Source organism: Nannobrachium achirus (assembly GCF_963921795.1).
Source record: "Nannobrachium achirus genome assembly, chromosome: 9".
Classification (NCBI taxonomy): Eukaryota; Metazoa; Chordata; class Actinopteri; order Myctophiformes; family Myctophidae; genus Nannobrachium; species Nannobrachium achirus.
Window position 1 is genome coordinate 9,352,956 of NC_137818.1, and position 19,448 is coordinate 9,372,403.

At 42.7% G+C, this 19,448-nt stretch overlaps 1 protein-coding gene across 2 annotated transcripts in view; it reads left to right on the plus strand.

Moving 5' to 3' along the window:
* LOC308291996 (sodium- and chloride-dependent taurine transporter-like) overlaps nucleotides 1–17,320 on the plus strand; it is a 70,811-nt gene extending 53,491 nt beyond the window's left edge. For both annotated transcript variants that reach the window (XM_080734187.1, XM_080734186.1), the window contains exons 10-14: nucleotides 4,300–4,437; nucleotides 7,866–7,968; nucleotides 12,870–12,970; nucleotides 14,361–14,531; nucleotides 15,985–17,320. In XM_080734187.1, the coding sequence (XP_080590313.1) occupies nucleotides 4,300–4,437; nucleotides 7,866–7,968; nucleotides 12,870–12,970; nucleotides 14,361–14,531; nucleotides 15,985–16,146 (675 nt within the window). In that variant the 3' untranslated portion in view covers nucleotides 16,147–17,320. The remainder of the gene's footprint in view (nucleotides 1–4,299; nucleotides 4,438–7,865; nucleotides 7,969–12,869; nucleotides 12,971–14,360; nucleotides 14,532–15,984) is intronic.
* Nucleotides 17,321–19,448: the final 2,128 nt, after the last annotated feature.

Here is a 19,448-nt window from a genome sequence, read left to right on the forward strand (position 1 = left end):
GTTGTTATTGCGACCGTCTGGGCGCAGTTAGTATGAAAACATCAGTGACGCGAGTGAGTCACGCTCATGTCCGTGTAAAATATGAAAACTAGCTGGTACCCCCTACGGTCACTACTCGACCTCGGGGAGTGTTACTTGTAGATATAGTGCTGAGTGTGAATGGCGCTTAGTGTGAATGGCGAGGAAGGAACTCAATGGAGTTGGCATTGGGTCTGAAACTCTTGTCCGTAGGCCTATGACTGTACGTCACAGCACTGACATCATAGATGACGGAGTTGATATCATGTCGTCACAGATCCACGTTGGAAGCCAGGCTGTGTTATTTATTTATCTGATTATTAATAGACCGTCTTGTTGTCTGGTTTCCTTGGCAACAGGAGAGAGAGAGCGGCGCTGGGATCAAACCCGTCAGCCGGCGCTCTTTAGAGAAGCTTAACATAGACGTCTGCCGAGCTCCCCTTAAGCCTGATTGATAACCCTGCAGTCGCATGCCAAAACACCAACCACAACCGAAGCTTGTAAGATTGTAGATCTGCTCTTTCCGGCAAGTGACAAGCGCAGCGTGACGGCGGAGTATAAATTAAGCTCTCTAGGCGCTCCAGGGCAGTATAAGGGATCTCCTGTCAGAGAAACGCGTGTGTGAAGGTGATTTATGAGCAGCTATGATCCGCACGGAGGAGCGCGGAGCGAGGTCTCGTATGACCGGCGGACAAGGATCGCAGCTCATCACTCTGTAAAGTATTTTAAATGTCCTCGTATTTAGGTTACGGGTAAGGAGTTTCCTTTGGATCAGGGGGTCCTCGAGGTGTTTTCAGGCCAAGCGTCGCTTGGCTGAGAGAGATATGGAGCAGGGCTGCACTCGGTGCTGCGCCACGAGCTTGTAGATCTGCTATTTTTGAAAAATCCTGAAAGTTTTGAGCAAGTCTTTGAATATATTGACCTGATTCTATATGAATGTCTTATAAATCCTCACAGGTTTCTGAAAAAACTATGTTTTTGTGTGAGTGGTTTCCTAGTCTCTCAAGAACAGCCAAACTGAGCTTGAGTTAAAACTGAGCTCCAGTCAAAGAAAAGGATCGACCTTTTCCTTGACGATGGCTTGCCAGATTGGTGGTTTCCAAACTGTTTCATGTACCCCTAGAATGATGTGTATTTGACCGTGTGGACCCGCATCCTCCTCCCTGAGCCAAGCTTGCGCGTGACCGCATACCTGAATGGGACTAGTTGTTACTGAAATCGAGAGTGGAATGAACTACACATTGCAACTGGAGCTGCAGACTCACTCCTAATCTTGCGCTGTAATCTGAAAACCGACCTCTTCAGACCCATAGCATGACGATCTACAAACTCACAGCGCGTCATAACAACGCGTCTATCCACAATGTATACCTTATATACTGTATATACCTTGGTCAACAAAGTATATTCTGTAGGGTTTAAGTGGTTAAAACTGTAAAACTCTTGTCATTGACAATAGGTTCAAGTCATCTTTATATCATATGATATAGTACTTTATTGTCAGTTCACACTGAAAGTTGTCTTGCGACACAGCAGCCATGTATGCGAAACATATATATTTGACACAAGGGAACAAAAACAAGACAGGTTTACATACATAAGGATAATATAGACAAGAGCAATGTCCACCGCTAAGCCTACCTATGGCCAAACTCCTGATTAAGCCTTAAAGTCGACTGATGGACAAAGGATCTTTTTAGTCTTACTTGATCAGAGATTCTCAACATTTTTCATTTCATGGGCCCCAAATCTCTCGTCTTGTTTTATCTCAGTCTACCCTGTAAAACCCATTCAGCTGTGATCGTTTAACTCAGAGAGCGTACAAATGCAACCAAATGGACCCATTCGTATGAGTTACAGACCTGCCAGGGTCCATTTGGTTCTGGTCATTCATTCAACTGGATGGGGACCCCCTTGGAAGCCCTTCAAGGACCCCTTTGGGGAGGGTCCCCGGACGCCACTTTGAGAGCCAGTGAACTTAAGATTTGGAGATGGGAGGCTCGCTGGCGCACCGAGCGGCCCGGTGTCGGAGGGCCGCGTTGATTAAGAAGATAAGCTAGGAGACAAAACACAAGGGTTGTAGACTCGAGGGGGGATCTTCCACGATCACATTTCCCACTTCCATGTGTAATCCTACTCTCCTGCTGACTCAGTCGCGCACACGATGGCCAAGTCCTACATCCCTAGCCAAATGCACCATCAGATATTCTAATTTTGAGCACATGCAAAATACTTTTAGCAAGCACGTTATTCTCCATGGGAGCGTCGGCGCTCCCCGTACTAATTATGTGCGCGCGTTCAAGCGATGGAAAGTTACTATGGAAGTGCACAATTTACTTACTCCCAAGTACAGTACAATATGAGGTACTTTACTTAAGGCGAATATTGTGATTTTTTTCTTTTTAACTCCACTACACACTGTACACCAGGGGTCTTCATCAGGGGGTCCGGGACCCCTAGGGGGTCCTCAGAGTTACTACAGGGGGTCCTCCAAATCTCCCAATCCTTTTTATATTTACAACTTGAACCCTAGTGTCCATATTCTGAGAACTGTAGCCAAACATAGCAGATCTACAAGCTCACAACGCCTCGCACTGCGAGGCGTTGTGAGCATGTAGATCAGCTATTTTTGGTAAAGAGGTTTGGTGTAGAGGGAAAAAGAGCAGACTAAGTACAGAGTAAAAGGTCAAGTTTATTAGGTACTGATGGCCCAAGTGGTTAAATATATGAAAACACAAATTGACATGAATCCAAAATAGACTGATGAGTGTGCTGTCAAACAATGCAACTATATGGAATCTATGTAAAGGTTGTGGGGGTCCCTGCTTCATCTCTCTCTCAACTAAGGGGTCCTTGGCCTGAAAACGTTGAAGACCCCTGCTGTACACCACTGATTTAAAAAAAGGTTTGAAAACAAGTGAGACTGACTAGAACTAAATCAAAATGTGTCGTCTAAATCAACACTACCGCGCTGTGCTGCCATGTGGGAGCACTCGGTCTCGTCGGTCATGCATTGCATGCGGGCGAGCGGAGCTGAATACTGTATTGTAGTCACGGTTCATTACATATGTCCCAGAGCTATGTGGACTGTGCTCATATGGTTTATTGGATGGGGGGGAGGAGGGGGAGAGAGAAACCCAAGGCGCATTCTTAGCGTGTGCTCACGAAGACAATATGGTTTATTACATGGGAGGCCATTGTGCCCTGGAAATGTTTCTGCATGCCGTTGGAAGAAGGAAAGAAGGAAAAAAAAATAGTTTGGTATTGAATTATTCAGCCTGTCTGGAGCACTGGAAGAATAAGAGGGAGGGAGGGGGGGGGGGGGGAGATATGAGAGGGGGGAGTTGGAGAGGAATTGAAAGAGAGAGAGTAGGGGGGACATACAGACAGACACAGACAGACAGGGAGAGAGAGAGAGGGAGAGAGAGAGAGAGAGAGAGAGAGAGAGAGAGAGAGAGACACAGAGAGACAGAGAGACAGAGAGAGAGAGAGAGAGCGAGAGAGAGAGAGACACAGAGAGACACAGAGAGAGAGAGAGAGAGACAGTTTATGTAGCAGCTACCAGTGTTCCAGAGAGGAGTCTTGTCCAGCCCAGATCCTTGTATTAGAGAGTTCTGCCAATGCAGGGTCAGAAACAGCGCCGGTCAGGTGGTTCATGTAACTCGAAATGTCACTTTCCCCTCATAGATTCCAATGCATTCTGTAAACCTACGGTCCGTGCTTTGTAACTATAGCTATGTAACCCACCATGCCCCCACGCAAGATTTTCACCAAGCCCGAGTGACGTGGGTTAAAAAGTCTCATCTCATTACTTGCAACGAAGACGGCAGTCATTCTCTGACAACTGCTTTGTCTTAGTTCAGACCAAATATTCACCACCAGACAAAACCATGTTCTGGCTTTCGGTGCACTATGCCCATAGTGTTATAATGGAACTAGAAGAGTTCTCTTATAAATATTCTTACTCTTTAGGAATTTGTTCTGGAAGTTCTGAAATGGCAATACAAAAATAGTAGGAGTAGAGGGATATTTAGTCATGACCCATAGACATATTTGAGGTACCTAATCCAACTTTCTCTCTTTGTGGGAAAAAAGGGGTATAATGTCATAGTGAGGATGCATATTGTAATACCTTTTTGCCAATTGTCGATGGTGTTGCATTGAATCGCTGTGAAATCTAAAGGTCATAATTATGACATGTTTTTCTTTTTTTTTAATGTTTCCTACCCTCAATTACACACACAAAAAAAATATGTTTCTTTCTGTGTTTGTGTCCCACAGTTTGTCGAAGTGGAAGGACAAATCACCTCCCTGGTGGATTTGTATCCGTCCCTCCTAAGGAAGGGTTACCGCCGCGAGATCTTCATAGCCGTCATATGTTGCATAAGCTATCTGCTGGGACTCACCATGGTGACCAAAGTAAGTTCCCCCCCCCCCAACGCACAATGTGAATGGCATGAACCTGTAGACACCGGAAGTGGCGGAAGTGCTGTGGTTAACATCTGCGTTGCAGTCTGTTTACATCTGCCACCGAAACAAACCTAAATAGATTGTAGCTCTTAACTCGCTCTTAGGTGTCCTTTGTCAGAATCCATGTTTTTGTTTAGATATTGTTTATTACAAGCGTAACCGAGGGGTCGGAAGAAGTAGATTGTTTTTCTTCAGTGGGGAATACACTACTGTGAAAAAAACAATAACATCCGGTGAAATTCTCCCGGCAGAATTAGCACCGTTCTATGCCGTATCAGCCTATGGTCGTAACCAGGCTTTTCTCTTGGCAGATGAGTAAGCCTGGCTACGCGAGGCTACCCCCAACGTAACCTCACTCGCACACACTCACACACTCATGTGCCCGTTTATATAACTATACTTGTGATGACAACATTTAAGGTCACTGATTTCATGAATGCCATTTCTTTTACAATTTGTTGTGTATTTAAGCCTTTTTGACCCATTAAGAACTGACTCTACGATTCTACAATGTCCTTCTAAATCAGTAGTTTCAAGATAAAAAAATTATGTACAAGCTTGCTGTGAGTTTGTAGAGCTGCTGTTTTTGAATAACCGACACAAATGTTTAAAAACGACACAGATTCTTTACCCGGTTTTAATGGTTTAAGCCGATAAAACAGCCGATCTACAAGCTCACACCGCTATTTTCAGAGCGCGACAACGGTGTGGAAAATGTGTCCTCTCTCACAATGTCTCATCTCTCAAACTCTTACTCATGCTCGTTGGCCCATTTGGCACTCACACAAGTACAGTAACACAAGCACGCACACACGAGCGCACGCACACACACACACACACACGTTCGTTCGTTCATGGGTCGCATTGCCGTGACCAAATACGGGGTTTTCCATTAAAACGCCGGTCATCTCGGCTGCGTTTGACGCGGCCGAGCGGAAACAATTTGGAATGTCATTTTCCGCCCGTGTCTTTAAAGTATACTTCAATGACGTGTCAGCACCTGTTGAACTCTGGCCACTGTTGGCCGCGGGCCAGCATTCCTAGTGTATCTCCCACCCAACTCCCCCCAGAGTCCACCACCACCACCACCCCGCTACCCCCGCTCAACCCCTTAAGCCCGTATCATAGTCGGGTCCGCGGTGGAAGGCTTTACACCGCGGTGTAGTCTTTTCGAGTCTTTTTGAGTCATGAAACTACAACGTTACATCATTCCTCGCGGTGGAGAGCTTTCCACCGTGAGTCCCAACACATCTCTCTGTTTTTACTATCAGACAGACAGGCTCTACACCCCGTTCACTGATTGGTCGACCTGAACCGGTCTAGACAGGGTGAAGGACTTCACCGTGGGCCGTGACTATGATGGCCCACGGTGAAGTCCTTTACGGTGGAAAGCTCTCCACCGTGAGGAATGATGTAACGTTGTAGTTTCATGACTCAAAAAGACTCGAAAAGACTACACCGCGGTGTAAAGCCTTCCACCGCGGACCCGACTATGATACAGGCTTTAGTCAGTAGTAGTACCAGGCCATGTTTTACTTACTGTAAGTAAAAGTATCATTACTGCAATGTTAGATGTATTCTCCTGCCACAAGCAGAAGTCACGTGTTCAAAATGTACTCGAGTAAAGCCCTTTGCACACAGGCGCGTTTATCCGCACGGATAAAACGGACAATTTCATTTTTTTTAAAGAAAACAATGATTCTCTACGACCTCATGCACACCGGATCCGAATTAGCCGTGTGACGAGTGGCTGAGGCCGTGCGTTTTTTTTTCTCGATCGAACCCAGTTCGATTTGTGCGTCTTGCCGCATGCGGTAAAAAACTCATCACTCCTTTTATGACACCTTTTGGGATCCGCAGCACGGATTCAGCACAGCATTGCACACCAAATCCGATGCGTTTTATTCAGGCAGCAAACGGAAAAAACGCAACTGTCCTGTGTGTAAAGGGCTTAAGAGTGCAACAGTGTCAGGATCAAAATATACCTTAAGTACCAAATTAAAAGCACTCATTGTGCAGAATATCCCGTTTCGCAAGTTCAAAATGCATGAACAATCTTTTGAAAATGGCAAATCTACAAGCTCACAATGCGTTGCGTTGGGGATGCTTTGGGAGCTTGTAGATCGGCTATTTTCAAATGGCGCTGAATTGGTTACTGTGTTTTGTAATGATACCGTAATCAAAATCTAAGTAACTAAAGTTTTCATATAATTGTAGTGGAGTAAAAGTATAATATTTTCCTCTGAGATGTAGTGGAGTAGAAGTAAAAAGTATTGAAAAATTTTGAAAACAATCCACTCAAAAGATATCCGTTCCCGCGTCGAACTTGCGCACAGCACCTTTCCCCATTCACATTCATTATGGCTATTTCTTTTTTTTTAAAGGGGGAAACACTGTTTTTGTTCTGGTGACATCAACGTGTCAGGTGACCTTCCGGTTACCACGGAAATAATTGGTGACCCATAAGCCAAAGAACAACCATGCGGCTGCACTGGACCATTCAATATTTTCCATCAAATTCGTCCGACAGCATTAAATGAGTTAATTGTGGTCTGGGGCGAGATTCAAAAATGAAATGACTAAGACGAGGACTTTTAAGCCCGTATCAGAGTGTACGGTGGAGACCTATCCACCGCAAATTTGAGGTGGAAAGCTTTCCACCTCAAGTCAGAAAATAAGTGCAGGCCATCATAGTCACGGCCCACGGTGAAGTCCTTTACCCCGTCTAGACCGGTTCAGGTCGACCAATCAGTGAACGGGGTGTAGAGCCTGTCTGTCTGATAGTAAAAACAGAGAGATGTGTTGGGACTCACGGTGGAAAGCTCTCCACCATGAGGAATGATGTAACGTTGTAGTTTCATGACTCAAAAAGACTCGAAAAGACTACACCGCGGTGTAAAGCCTTCCACCGCGGACCCGACTATGATACAGGCTTAAGATTTTAGTTTTAGTTGGTTAATTATCTCGGTCAACTAAAATGTTTTTAAGTAATCTTTTTTCCAATTCTATTTTACGTTGTTTCTTCAGTCTTGGTTAAGTACAACAAACTTGGTCTCCCCCCTCCTTTAACGCAAGGGGGTCCGGGACCCCTAGGTGGTACCTCAGAGTTACTACAGGGGGTCCTCCAAATCTTTGGGTGACAGAAACTTGTTTCTACTTTTTTATATTAACCACTACTTTTTTATATTAACCCTCTCTCTCTCTCTCTCTCTCTCTCTCTCTCAACTAAGGGGTCCTTGGCCTGAAAACGTTGAAGACCCCTGCTTTAACGTCCCTCTTCCTCTGTGACTTTCTTTTCTTTTCTTTCCACCGGTCGGTCACGACTCCACAGTAACTGAAGGTCTTTCTTCCCCTTGCCCTTGTGTTTCTCTCCTCAGGGTGGCATGTACGTGTTCCAGCTCTTTGACTACTATGCAGCCAGCGGTGTGTGCCTTTTGTGGGTTGCATTCTTTGAATGCATTGCTGTAGCCTGGGTTTATGGTAAGCGCTTCCTACAAAGCTTTGCACACACAGTACACACACGCACGCACGCACGCACGCACACACACACAAATACACAAATACACACACACACACACACACACACACGATGCTGCTGCCTCCCAGCCCCTGATGAGTGTAACATTAGACTACCAGAGTAACGATCGCCCCATGTTTTTTAGACGCTGACACACTAGCGATCTCCGCGGTGGTGGCGAAACAAAGGCGCCCTTGTGGGGCTCCCTGCGCGGCGTCGACAGTAAATAACGCTCTAACGTCTGGCTTCCTGAGGGAGAGCCCGCTGAGAAAGCGCCGTCTTTAACAAAGAACGTCAGGCAGCTCCTCACAGTCAGTGATGGATGAAGCAGTTTCTTACTTACTTTTTGTGTTTAAAGCTCAGTAAAAGCAGTGGTGCAGAAAGTACTCGCATGTGTCACTTACTAAGAAAAGTATCAATACTGCAATGTAGAAACACTCTGTTTACAAGTAAAGGTCCGGAATTCCAATATTCATACATTCAAAATGTACTTAAAAGTACCACAAGTAAAAGGGCTATGGATTCTGTTAGTGTGGCTTTCCTAACAGGGCATCATCTGGTATACAATCCCTTTTATGCCCATATATGGAGATCCCTAACAGAATCCCTTTCATGCCCATATATATATGGAGATCCCTGCTCTGAATATCTGACATCACTGTGATGTCACATGCTTATGCCCACATTATGGAGATCCCTGCTCTGAGTATCTGACATCACTGTGATGTCACATGTTTATGCCCACATTTTGGAGATCCCTGCTCTGAGTATCTGACATCACTATGATGTCACCTGCGATGTCACAGTGATGTGTCAGGGGTAACCACAGTGTCAGGCGTTACCCGTACAGACGGACGGACGGATACGGCTGTATCCGTCCGCTGTGACAGTTCTGATAGTAAAAAAAAGTACACTATTTGCCTCTGAGATGTCGTGGAGTAGGAGTGCAAAGTATCGAAAAATGGACACACACTCCTCCTGTAAAGTAAAACCTCTTCAAAAAGTGCTACTCGAGTGCAGAACTTGACTAGTCTCCACCTCCTGGCCGTGACCTTTCCAGTGGACTGAGTCCGTAGAGGTGCCAATGTGTGAAGCTGCTATTTTATCGCCATTATAGCGGCTGCTATTATTATGCTGAGCTGGCTGTCATGCAGGCCGCTATCACGCTGGGGGATTATGGCCACCTCTCATTAATATAGCTGGACCTCATTCCATCCCATGACACAATGGACAAGAATGAATCTGATGGATTCTCACCGTCGCTGGGTGCGTTCGGAAATGCGCACCGAGTGTGCGCTCAGTGTAGTGAGTGCAGTGGGCGGTGACGTTGTAGAGTGCACTCAGCGTGGCTTATTTACGAACGACCAGTTAGGAGGCAGCTGTGCGCTTTTTCAGTCGGAAAACGTTCTGAAAAGCAGCAGTTGCTAACCTAACGTTGCTATTGATAGGTAATTTAATTCATAAAATTGGCCAACCTGCTGTTAGTTTACACGTTGATGTGTGTGTAACAATAAAGCCCAAAGGACCAAGTAGAGTCGTTCATTGCGTCCTCTCACCACACCTGGTGCGCCGCGCACTGGATTTCCGAACGACAACGCACCAAGTGCACCAAATACACAAACGACAACATGGCACACCAGTGCGTTGAGTGCGCATTTCCGAACGCACAACGCTGTCTGTGTTGATTTTGACAGCAGATGTAGTTTTAGTCAGTCTTTTGAATGAATTTGATTTAGTTTTTAGTCGGGTGTATTCATCTGAAATGCTTTAGTTTTGGTCTAGTTTGAGTCGACTAAATCCACAGTTGATTTTGTCGACTAAAATGTGTTTTGGCGGGCCTTGATGGCGTCGTAATGTCAGATTTTACAATTGGTTGCATGCTGAAAATTGTTGAAATAAAGAAAAATCGGAAATCTTTGACTGTATGGGTCGGGTACTAACGTAAAAACAAATTATACGTTAGTACCCAGACCTGTATGCCCAAAATATCGAGTCCAGTTTGAAAGTGGTTTTGATTTGTAAAAAAAAAAAAAAGAACATACAATGTTTGGACATACAATGTTTCTACCGATGCCCCTTTGCCAAACAACACCAAAGTGATCACTTAAATGGGTACACCATTAACACTACGGATATCAATATTTACTGGTGATAGAAAGAATGTAGTGCGGAATACAATTCCATTTAAATTCAGAGGAGCTTTATTGGCATGCGAAAACATATGTTTACATTGCCAAAGCAAGTGTCAAAATATAATAAAAACGGTTGAAATAGGGGAACATATAGTTGGAGGGGGTACAGTATTGTGGAAACAGAGCTCTGTCACACTGCGTCATTATTATATACAATGTAAAGCTTTATACCCTTTTTTGTATATTATACGCTAGTAAGACGCCTGGCCAGTGATGTATATCGGACCAGTTACCCATATATGGAAACCCCTGGTGCCCATATATGGAGATCTGTGTGCTGTATATGGAGATATGCTGCGAAAACCCAAACATGCTTACTCAGTTATTCGTTATGTGAAAGTCCTATGATGTCTATGACATCTGACATCATACACTTTTATGCCCATACATGGAGATCCGTGTCTGTAGAACCAGCCACACAGATTATGGGCTGTCTAGGCCATTTGTCTTGGCCATATATGGATTCTGTTAGTGTGGTATGTGGCCGATGTGGCCTCCATATATGGGCATTCCCATATGAAGTCCTATTAGATATGGGCATAAGGGAACTCCATATACATGTATGGGCATAAAAGGGATTCTGTTAGTGTGACATCACAGTGAAGCCAGAGCGTGATGTTGGCTAACATTGTTATATTTCTCCCAGTAGGTATGGGAGTTTTGTGTTGTTGGTAATGTTTTCATATACAAATATGAGCATTTTATTTATGAAAAACATTAAAAGAAATGTTTTCAGCAAGGTCCCTTCGACCAGGATCCCACATGACGATGATGGCAATACTCCTGTCTTTGCAGAGCAGTCGGGTTACGTAAATTAAGAACTGCAAAACAAGCCAGTGAACAAGCATGTTAAATTAAACAAGACACACAATGGAGACACTGTGTTTCTTTACGAGCCTTGTAAAATGCTTTTAGAGACGTTATATAAGTTGTGTAAGTGACAGTACCGGCCCACTCCCTGTTCTGTATCACACACCGTTAAGAGTGCTAGTTGTTTTGACCGCAGGCGCTGATTACAAACAAGTCCTCTCATGTCACTCAATATTCATTAATGTCTCACTGTCTGTCTATGCTGCAAAGACTGCAGCCTTGGATAAGAATGACAGAGCTTTTCAGGGACGTGCTGGGCCCCTGATTCAGCCCGGGAAAAAGAGTTGGAGAGGCCCTCATCATGACAAGTGACCAATTACTGTACACATGAGTTATATTTCGTCGTTGTCGGGTGGAAACCTTGTATGTCCAAAACCGTTTGTTTTGTATTTATCATTTTAAAAATGATTTAAACTAGTGAAAACAGCCGATCTGCTGTTTTCACAACTTTTGTGCAACAACCTTGTATGATGAAGCAGGGCTTGCTTTGCGAAAAAATTTATACATTTGAAACTTTGAGATACAAGGTTTCTGCCTGACAGTGACAATTTACTTTGTTGGCCGCCCAGCCCCCAAAATGGAACGAAGGCCGACATTTTATTTTAATTTTTTCCTAATGGCCGGCCTGGACCGGCCGGGAATGAACCGGCCGTTCGGGAGTTGTCCCGCTTCTCCCAATGGCCAGCACGTCCCTGGAGCTTTTTTATTTTTATGGATTCTGGCATTTGCATTGCTGCACGCTCCCACGTTTTAATGGACTGAATAACATCAGCACTAGTCCGGAATTCTTCATTAATGGTCCTACTTCTGCATACAGTACAGTACATGTACACTTCTGCATACAGTACAGTACATGTACACTTCTGAAATGTCGCCTTGGCAGTGTGGAAACCTCACATGTCCTGAACTGTTACTTTTCGGGATTTTAATGCAAAAGTAGCAGATCTACAAGCTCAGAACACGTCCCGAGCATAGATCTGCTACTTTTGATGCTTTTGTGCGTCGCTGTAGTCTGATCAGGAAGGGCATTAATTTACGATAAAAACTAAAAGATGGAGATAAGAGTTTTCTTCACAATAGCAACGATATAAATCCTTACCTGGTCTCAAGCCACGGATAGTCTGCTGCGTCGGACCACTTTTACAGTTTCTTTAATATTCACTTGTGTTTTCTGAAATACTTTTTCAATTAAGAGGTATTTTCTATAATATTGTTCAATTAACCTGTTTGGTGTATGTTTTTTGGACCTCACAAAATGTATTAGGCATGATCGCGATCGCGAAATTGCATGTTTACCCCATACCAACCCCATCTTTCAAACATGGCAGCCATGTTTGTTTACATTTGAAGAAAACATAATGGCTGCTATCTCATGCCTGAACGGATTTCCAAGCAGATTTTTTTGTTTGAAAGCTGTGAACAGCGTGCACACACGCTATCACAATTGATAGCAAAGAGAGAGTTAAGAGGCGTTTTCTGTGATGTCGTTAAAATAAGGTGTTTTAATCCTGTCTGTGCCTGAACTCTCCTGTGCAAGGAAAGGATTAAGGCGACTCTTTATTGAACGGAACACGGAATGTTGCGGAACGCAAGCCGTCCGCCTCAACAATACGTGGCTTTAGGGCATTAAAGAAGTAAAGATATTCAGTAGGGTGTCGTCCGAGACACCCTACTGTAGGGTGTCTCTATATATACTATAAAAAAAATATACTATAAAAGTAAGAATTGATAACAAACATCACTGTCTAAGACTACAAAAAAAATAACCCTGTTTTGTTTTTGCTTTTTGTCTCCATGCTCAGGCGCTGATAATTTCTATGATGCAATAGAGGATATGATTGGCTACAGACCAAACGCATGGATGAAGTGGAGCTGGACTATAGTCACTCCCGTCCTCTGTATGGTGAGTTGACCTCTTATTCTCCCACCTGACATCATGGAGGACAAAGCTCCTCCATACCTCCAAAACCTGATCAACCCCTTCAACCCCACCCCTTCACTCAGATCAGCTAACTAGATAATTTGCCCTCCTGGCCCCCAAACTGTGGAATAAACTCCCTGTCGCATTTAGAACTACAGACTCACTCCCTAGCTTCCGCCGTGGACTGAAGACTCACCTCTTCAGACTCCACCTAAACCCATAGCACTACTGTAACACTCCCCTTCCCGCAATGACCATACATGAAGCTAGATAGCATTTTTAGGTTTTAGAAAAGTTTTTTTTACCGATTAGGTGCCTATGTTATTGTTTTTCTAGATTGATATTCCTTTGCCTTGTTATATTGTTGTTGATGTACTGACATATTATCTTGCTTATTATATTGATGTATTACCTGCTTATTGTAAGTCGCTTTGGATTAAAAGCGTCTGCTAAATGCCTAAATTGTATGTACAGTACAGTACAGTACAGTACAGTACAGTACAGTAGGCCTACAGTACAGTAGTGCAGTGGTTACCAAACAATGGGTCGGGACCCATTTTTATGGGTCCCTTAATTTTTCTTTCCTACATTTAGTTTTTTAATTATTATTTCAAAAATATTTACAAAAAAACATCCCCAAAAAAAGGTTAAAAGTTTCCAGAAGAAATTCCATAAATTAGAAAACAAATGTTTAAGAAGTAGTGAAAATAGCCGATCTACAAGCTCACGACGCGGCACGAAGCAACACGTTGTGAGCTTGTAGATTTGCTGTTTGGGTCACCAGCTAATACGTTTGGGAACTAGTGCAGTAGTGGTTCTCAACCTGTGGTGCCCCAGATGAAAGTCAAGTGACAATTTACAGACTTATGCATTTTTAATCCAAAAACAAAAAAAAGACAAAAAGGTAATAAATAAACTGGTCAAATATTGGCTAAGTCGTAAAAAAAATATATGATTGTGAAAATTGTGAAAATAGCTGATCTACAATCTCTACAACGCCTGAACTCTGCATCCGTTTTAAGAGATTAGTATAACTGGCGTTCATGCCTGTCACAATTATTACATAATCAACTTGGATTTTGTAATCGCGACAGCCCTATTTATCGTCACTGTCGGGCAGAAACCTTGTATCTCCAAGTTTCAAATTTGTAATCTTTTTCGCAAAATAAAGCCCTGCTTCATCATACAAGGCCGTCGCACAAAAGTAGTGAAAACAGCTGATCTACAAGCACACAACGCCTCGCACCGTGCTTGTAGATCGCTGTTTTCACTAGTTTAAAACATTTTAAAAATGATAAATACAAAACAAACTGTTTTGGACATACAAGGTTTCCACCCGACAACGACGTTATGTGTGTCTCTCTCTCCGTAGGGTTGCTTCGTCTTCTCGTTGGTGAAATACAAGCCTCTGAAGTACAACAAGGTGTATGAGTACCCTGACTGGTCCATAGGCCTGGGCTGGTCTCTGGCACTGGCCTCCATGATGTGCATCCCCATGGTCATGGTCATCAAGATCCTGCAGTCTGAGGGACCCCTCATCGAGGTACATTGACACATTAAGACAGTTTTCAGAAAAACGGTCAGTTTTGACCAAACGCGCGATATGGGAAAAGAAGCGGAGATATGTATTTTTCTGCAGATTTAAAATGAAGCAACGGAACTGAAAGTTCCTATGATTGGCCGCTAGTGGCACTTTTCTGGCACCAGAAGCAACATGTTCTCCATAGGATTCCATTTCCCCCGAACTTTTACATTTGATTTTCTTACCTTAATAAACATTGTCATAAATACTTTATGGTTCCTGTTGCTAGTTTAAAGCCTTGTGTCAATCACCATCATGATATGCGTTTTGTGAAAATATGGTTCAATTTATGTTATATTTGATGTTATAGCAGGGTATAGGAGGGGCTTGTAATCATAGGCTTGTGATGATTCTTCTTCGTGTGCTTTATTTTCGGCAAGCTCAAGACAATGTCTCATGTATCCCTGCGGTTGCACGTGACCGTTGGCAGCCAATAGCATTCGAGATGGTAGAGATTGGTAGAAATTCGAGATTTCTACCAATGAACGTTGATTTCTACAATGATGGCGTCACCCATACAACGGCCAAAAAAGCTTCATTTTCGCAGCAATGGCTTTCCACCGTCAATATTATTTACAGTCTACTGTATGATGGGAGAACTGGGTGTTTTCCCTCATTCCCGGCCGCGGTAGTGCAGGGGCTAGTTAACACTCCCTGGACATGTTAACCCTTTCCAAGCCACGGGGAGCCTCTTAATATTAAAACCGTTTTATACCGGACTTCTGAGCAAGGGTGTCCCAGCCGCGCCGTCTTTTACCGTTCTGGGTCATTAAAACCGAAATAAATGATTTTTATCCGAAAATCGGCGATCGTCTAACCTTCCCTAGTCACCGCTCGTCCATCGATTGCTCATGGCTGCTCTGACATGAAACAGAAGTGACGTCAGCTCCTTTCCTTCTTCAGGCTTCCTTGCTCCCGTCTGCTTACTGTTTAGACGATTACATTAGCATAGCTGGAGTGATAAGGGCTAAGCTAGCCAAAATGCTCACATCGACCGTTCAGTCATACCTGGACCATATGCTTGGATTATATGCGCACGGATCGCGCACACGAAACGCACGGGGAGACGATGCCTTGGCCAAAACCTCCACTCTATGTCAATGGAGATCCAGATAATCACGGTGAGCAAACGACCAGGGGATTGAAAAAAAAGAAAAAAACAACGGAGCCGTCCAAGAAGGAGGGGTGGCGGGCTCATGTTTATAAACATAATATTATGTCTCAGATCATAATACAATAATAGAAATTTCACGGCTAATCTACCAACAACCATTCTATTTTGGCTGGTGAAGTGTTAACGGGGCCGCGAGACTTCACGGGGGGGAATCGTTTAGACGCGTGGGAACGTGTTAGGCACTCCAGGTGTTAAAAACTAAATGGAATTAAAACTAACTCTCTCTCTCCCCCCCAACAGAGGATCAAGGCGGTGGCGGCTCCGGCCAAGGGCGGTGCCATCAGCTCTCGGCCCAAAGAGTACCTGCCCTCCAAGGCCAGCGAGCTGACCCAACCCCTGGACCCCAACGGGACCAATGGCTTGATGAAGCCCACCCACACCATCGTGGAAACCATGATGTGATCGCTCTCTGTGAGAGGAAATTTACACACAAACACAAAAAAAAAAAAGAAGATTGACGTGCTTTCTATGTTATCGTATTTGCTAACTTAGATAGTGGTAGGTTTACAATTGTCCTATATATCCGCACTAGGATTTTTTTTTTTTGGTTGGTTTCTATAAAAAAGTGATATAATGTAATTTTCTCTTGATATTTGTATTTTTTATTTTTTACTATATCGTTGTCGTTGATGTTGTTTAAAAACTTTTTTTGTCGCTGTAGCTGGCACTGATCTCGGTTTAGGCAGTATTGTCAAATAGAACGTTGTTTACTACCTTTCTGTTGATTCTGAAAGAGATGGGAGAGGAGAACGTTTCTTCGCCATCTCGCTTACTTTTTTTTTCACTTATCAAAAGTTGGGTAAAAAAAAGAATAAACTAACTGTGTGACTAAATATGTAACAGGTAGCAAAGTACTAAAGATGATGTCCGCACGTTATTGTGGCAGTTACCGCTTTGTTCAAGGTGATTTCTAATCTCTCTCTCCGGTTCGGTGTTTTTAGTGTTTTTTTTTTTTTCTCGTCTTTTTGGCGATGCTATTGAATGTACCTCCGCCGCTAGCCCGCGGACACCCGCCACTCCCATCTGCTGCTAGAGTAGATGTCCCATACGTCAGTCAAACGGCAGTATGCAGTGTAAATAAGGCTGGTCACCGTGATGGAAGTTTAATAAAGTAGGGGTGGGACGATTCGCTTACCTCGCGATGCGATACGACCTCGATTTGATTTATATTGAGATTCTTAGTTATGTTGCGATTGTTGCAATGCGATATTAAGATTGTTTTTTTAATACTAGCACATTTTAAAAACGATTAGGAACAAGATAAACCAAGACAAGTTGAATCATACACTTCGATGCAGCCATGTATAACGTCAGTCAGTCAATATACTGACATTGGTACCCATGAACGGTACCCATAACAAAAACAAACAATGTAGTATGGCCAAAACGTAATATAATTAACAATAATACTTTCAAAATGAATAGCAAAAAATGAAATAAAATAAGCCGATCTATAAGCTCACGACATGTTGCAAACATTTTTGAAGATGAACGGCAACATTTTTGCAACACCATTCTGACGATTTATGCAAAAAAAAAAGAGGAATTACAATATTAACTGTGGTTATGGAATGATTGTGTTCAGGCCTAATTGTGTAAATACTGTAGGTGATCTCTCTTGCATGACATCCTTAACATTACTCTAAAGCAGGGGTCTTCAACAGGGGGTCCGGGACCCCTAGGGGGTCCTTGGAGTTACCACAGGGGGTCCTCCAAATCTTTGTGTGATAGAAGCTTTTTTTTTCTCCTTTTTTATATTAACCACTTAAAGCCTAGCGTCCATATTCTGAGAACTTTAGCCAAAAATAGCCGATCTGCAAGCTCACAACGTCGTTGTGAGCTTGTAGATCAACTATTTTCGGCAAAGAGATTTGGTGTAGAGGGGAAAAAGAGCACAGAGTGAAAGGTCAACTTTATTAAGTATTGACAGTTAAAGTGGTTAAATATCTAATAACACAAATTGACAAATTGACCAAAATACACTGATGATTGTGCAGTCAAACAGTGAAACTATATATAATCTATGAAAAGGTTGTGAGGGTCCCTGCTTCATCTCTCTCTCTCTCAACTAAGGGGTCCTTGGCCTGAACATGTTGAAGCCCCCTGCTCTAAAGCCAGGCTCTGGACAAATACTGTACTAAATGCACTCGAGGGGAACCTTCGGTTCCTTGTTGGAGGGAGGGAAAGATGAGGAAAGAGGAATTAAGTGAAAAGGGAAGTGTGCATTTAAAGAGTATTTGTACAGAGCCGGCAGACTCCACCATGGTCCATCCCAGTGCATTTACTGAAACCTCTCTCTCTTGCACTTTATTAAGTTTTAACATTTTATCCTAGTAGTGTTTCGTACTATATCGTTGCAAATGAAACTTTTTTGCGACATTATTTCAGGAGGAAATGGGTTTTTAGTCTAAACTTTTTGATACGGTTAACTTTGATATTTGAGTATTACACATATCCTACTTGCTAAGACAATGAAAGAGAAACGAAATTTGTAATTTTTTTGAAATTTGACGTAAAAAAAATAAACATTGGGGTTTAATATTTAGCAAGAACTGTGAGAATTGTAACCTCCTTTGTGCATTTTTTTAACCCATTAACAAAAAGCATAATTCTAAACATTGGCTATTCAAAAATTGAAGATACAGTATACAAGCTCATACGAACTTGTAAATCTTCTTTTTTTTTATCTTGAAAATCTGTGCAAATCTTTGAATATATTATTCTTTTAAAGCAAGCACGTTTAACTAAAATCTTTGATTCTGGGGATTCCTGGAACAAATATTTTGGGATTGGGGTGGCAAATACATATGATTTCAGGGGTCATTGACATAAAAGTTTGAGAAACGCTCATATAGAAACAAACATTTTTCAGAAAACCATTGGGGATTTAGAAGATTATTAAATTTTTTAATCGGGCTCAGGTCTTAATGGGTTAAAAAAACGAAAAAACGAAACAGATTGTATTTCTGAACGGTCTGACAGCTTCTCTCTTTGTGCTCCTGTTTTAATGGCTGCTCAGTTCAAGGACGATATCGTGCAAAAAAAGCAAAAAAAAAAAAGTACCACTGGATTTTACAGCCGCTCAAGTTTCATTTTTAGTTCAGTTCAGTTGAATTTTAGAACATTTTCTCGTTTGTAAATCACATATGCCTTTTGTAACCATTTTATACTGTGCATATCATATAAACTTCACTGATGTTTCTTTTTTTTTTTTTTTCTGGACACTGTCAGGAATTTGTACTTAAATGTTGATTATTGTGAGCCTGAATTAAAATTTCAGTGTGCAATATTCATCAAAGTATAATGGCCTTTTCTCTGCTCTCTCTTAAAAATGTTTAACAAATGAAAGTTAAAGCTGATGAGGAAAAATAAGAAAATCAATATTCAGCATAATTTGTCGTTGTCGGGTGGAAACCTCGTATCTCCAAGTTTCAAATGTGTACGTTCTTTCGCAAAGTAAAGTCCTGCTTCATCGTACAAGGCCGTAGCACAAAAGTAGTGAAAACAGCAGATCTACAAGCACACAATGCCTCACGGTGCGAGGCGTTGTGTGCTTGTAGATCGGCAGTTTTCACTGAAATGCAAAACGAACGGTTTTGGACATACAAGGTTTTCACCCGACAACGACAATATGATGAACAATTCTCGAGATTGAAAGCTTAAATTAATTGACCGGTTGATTGATCTGAAGTATGTAAATATGT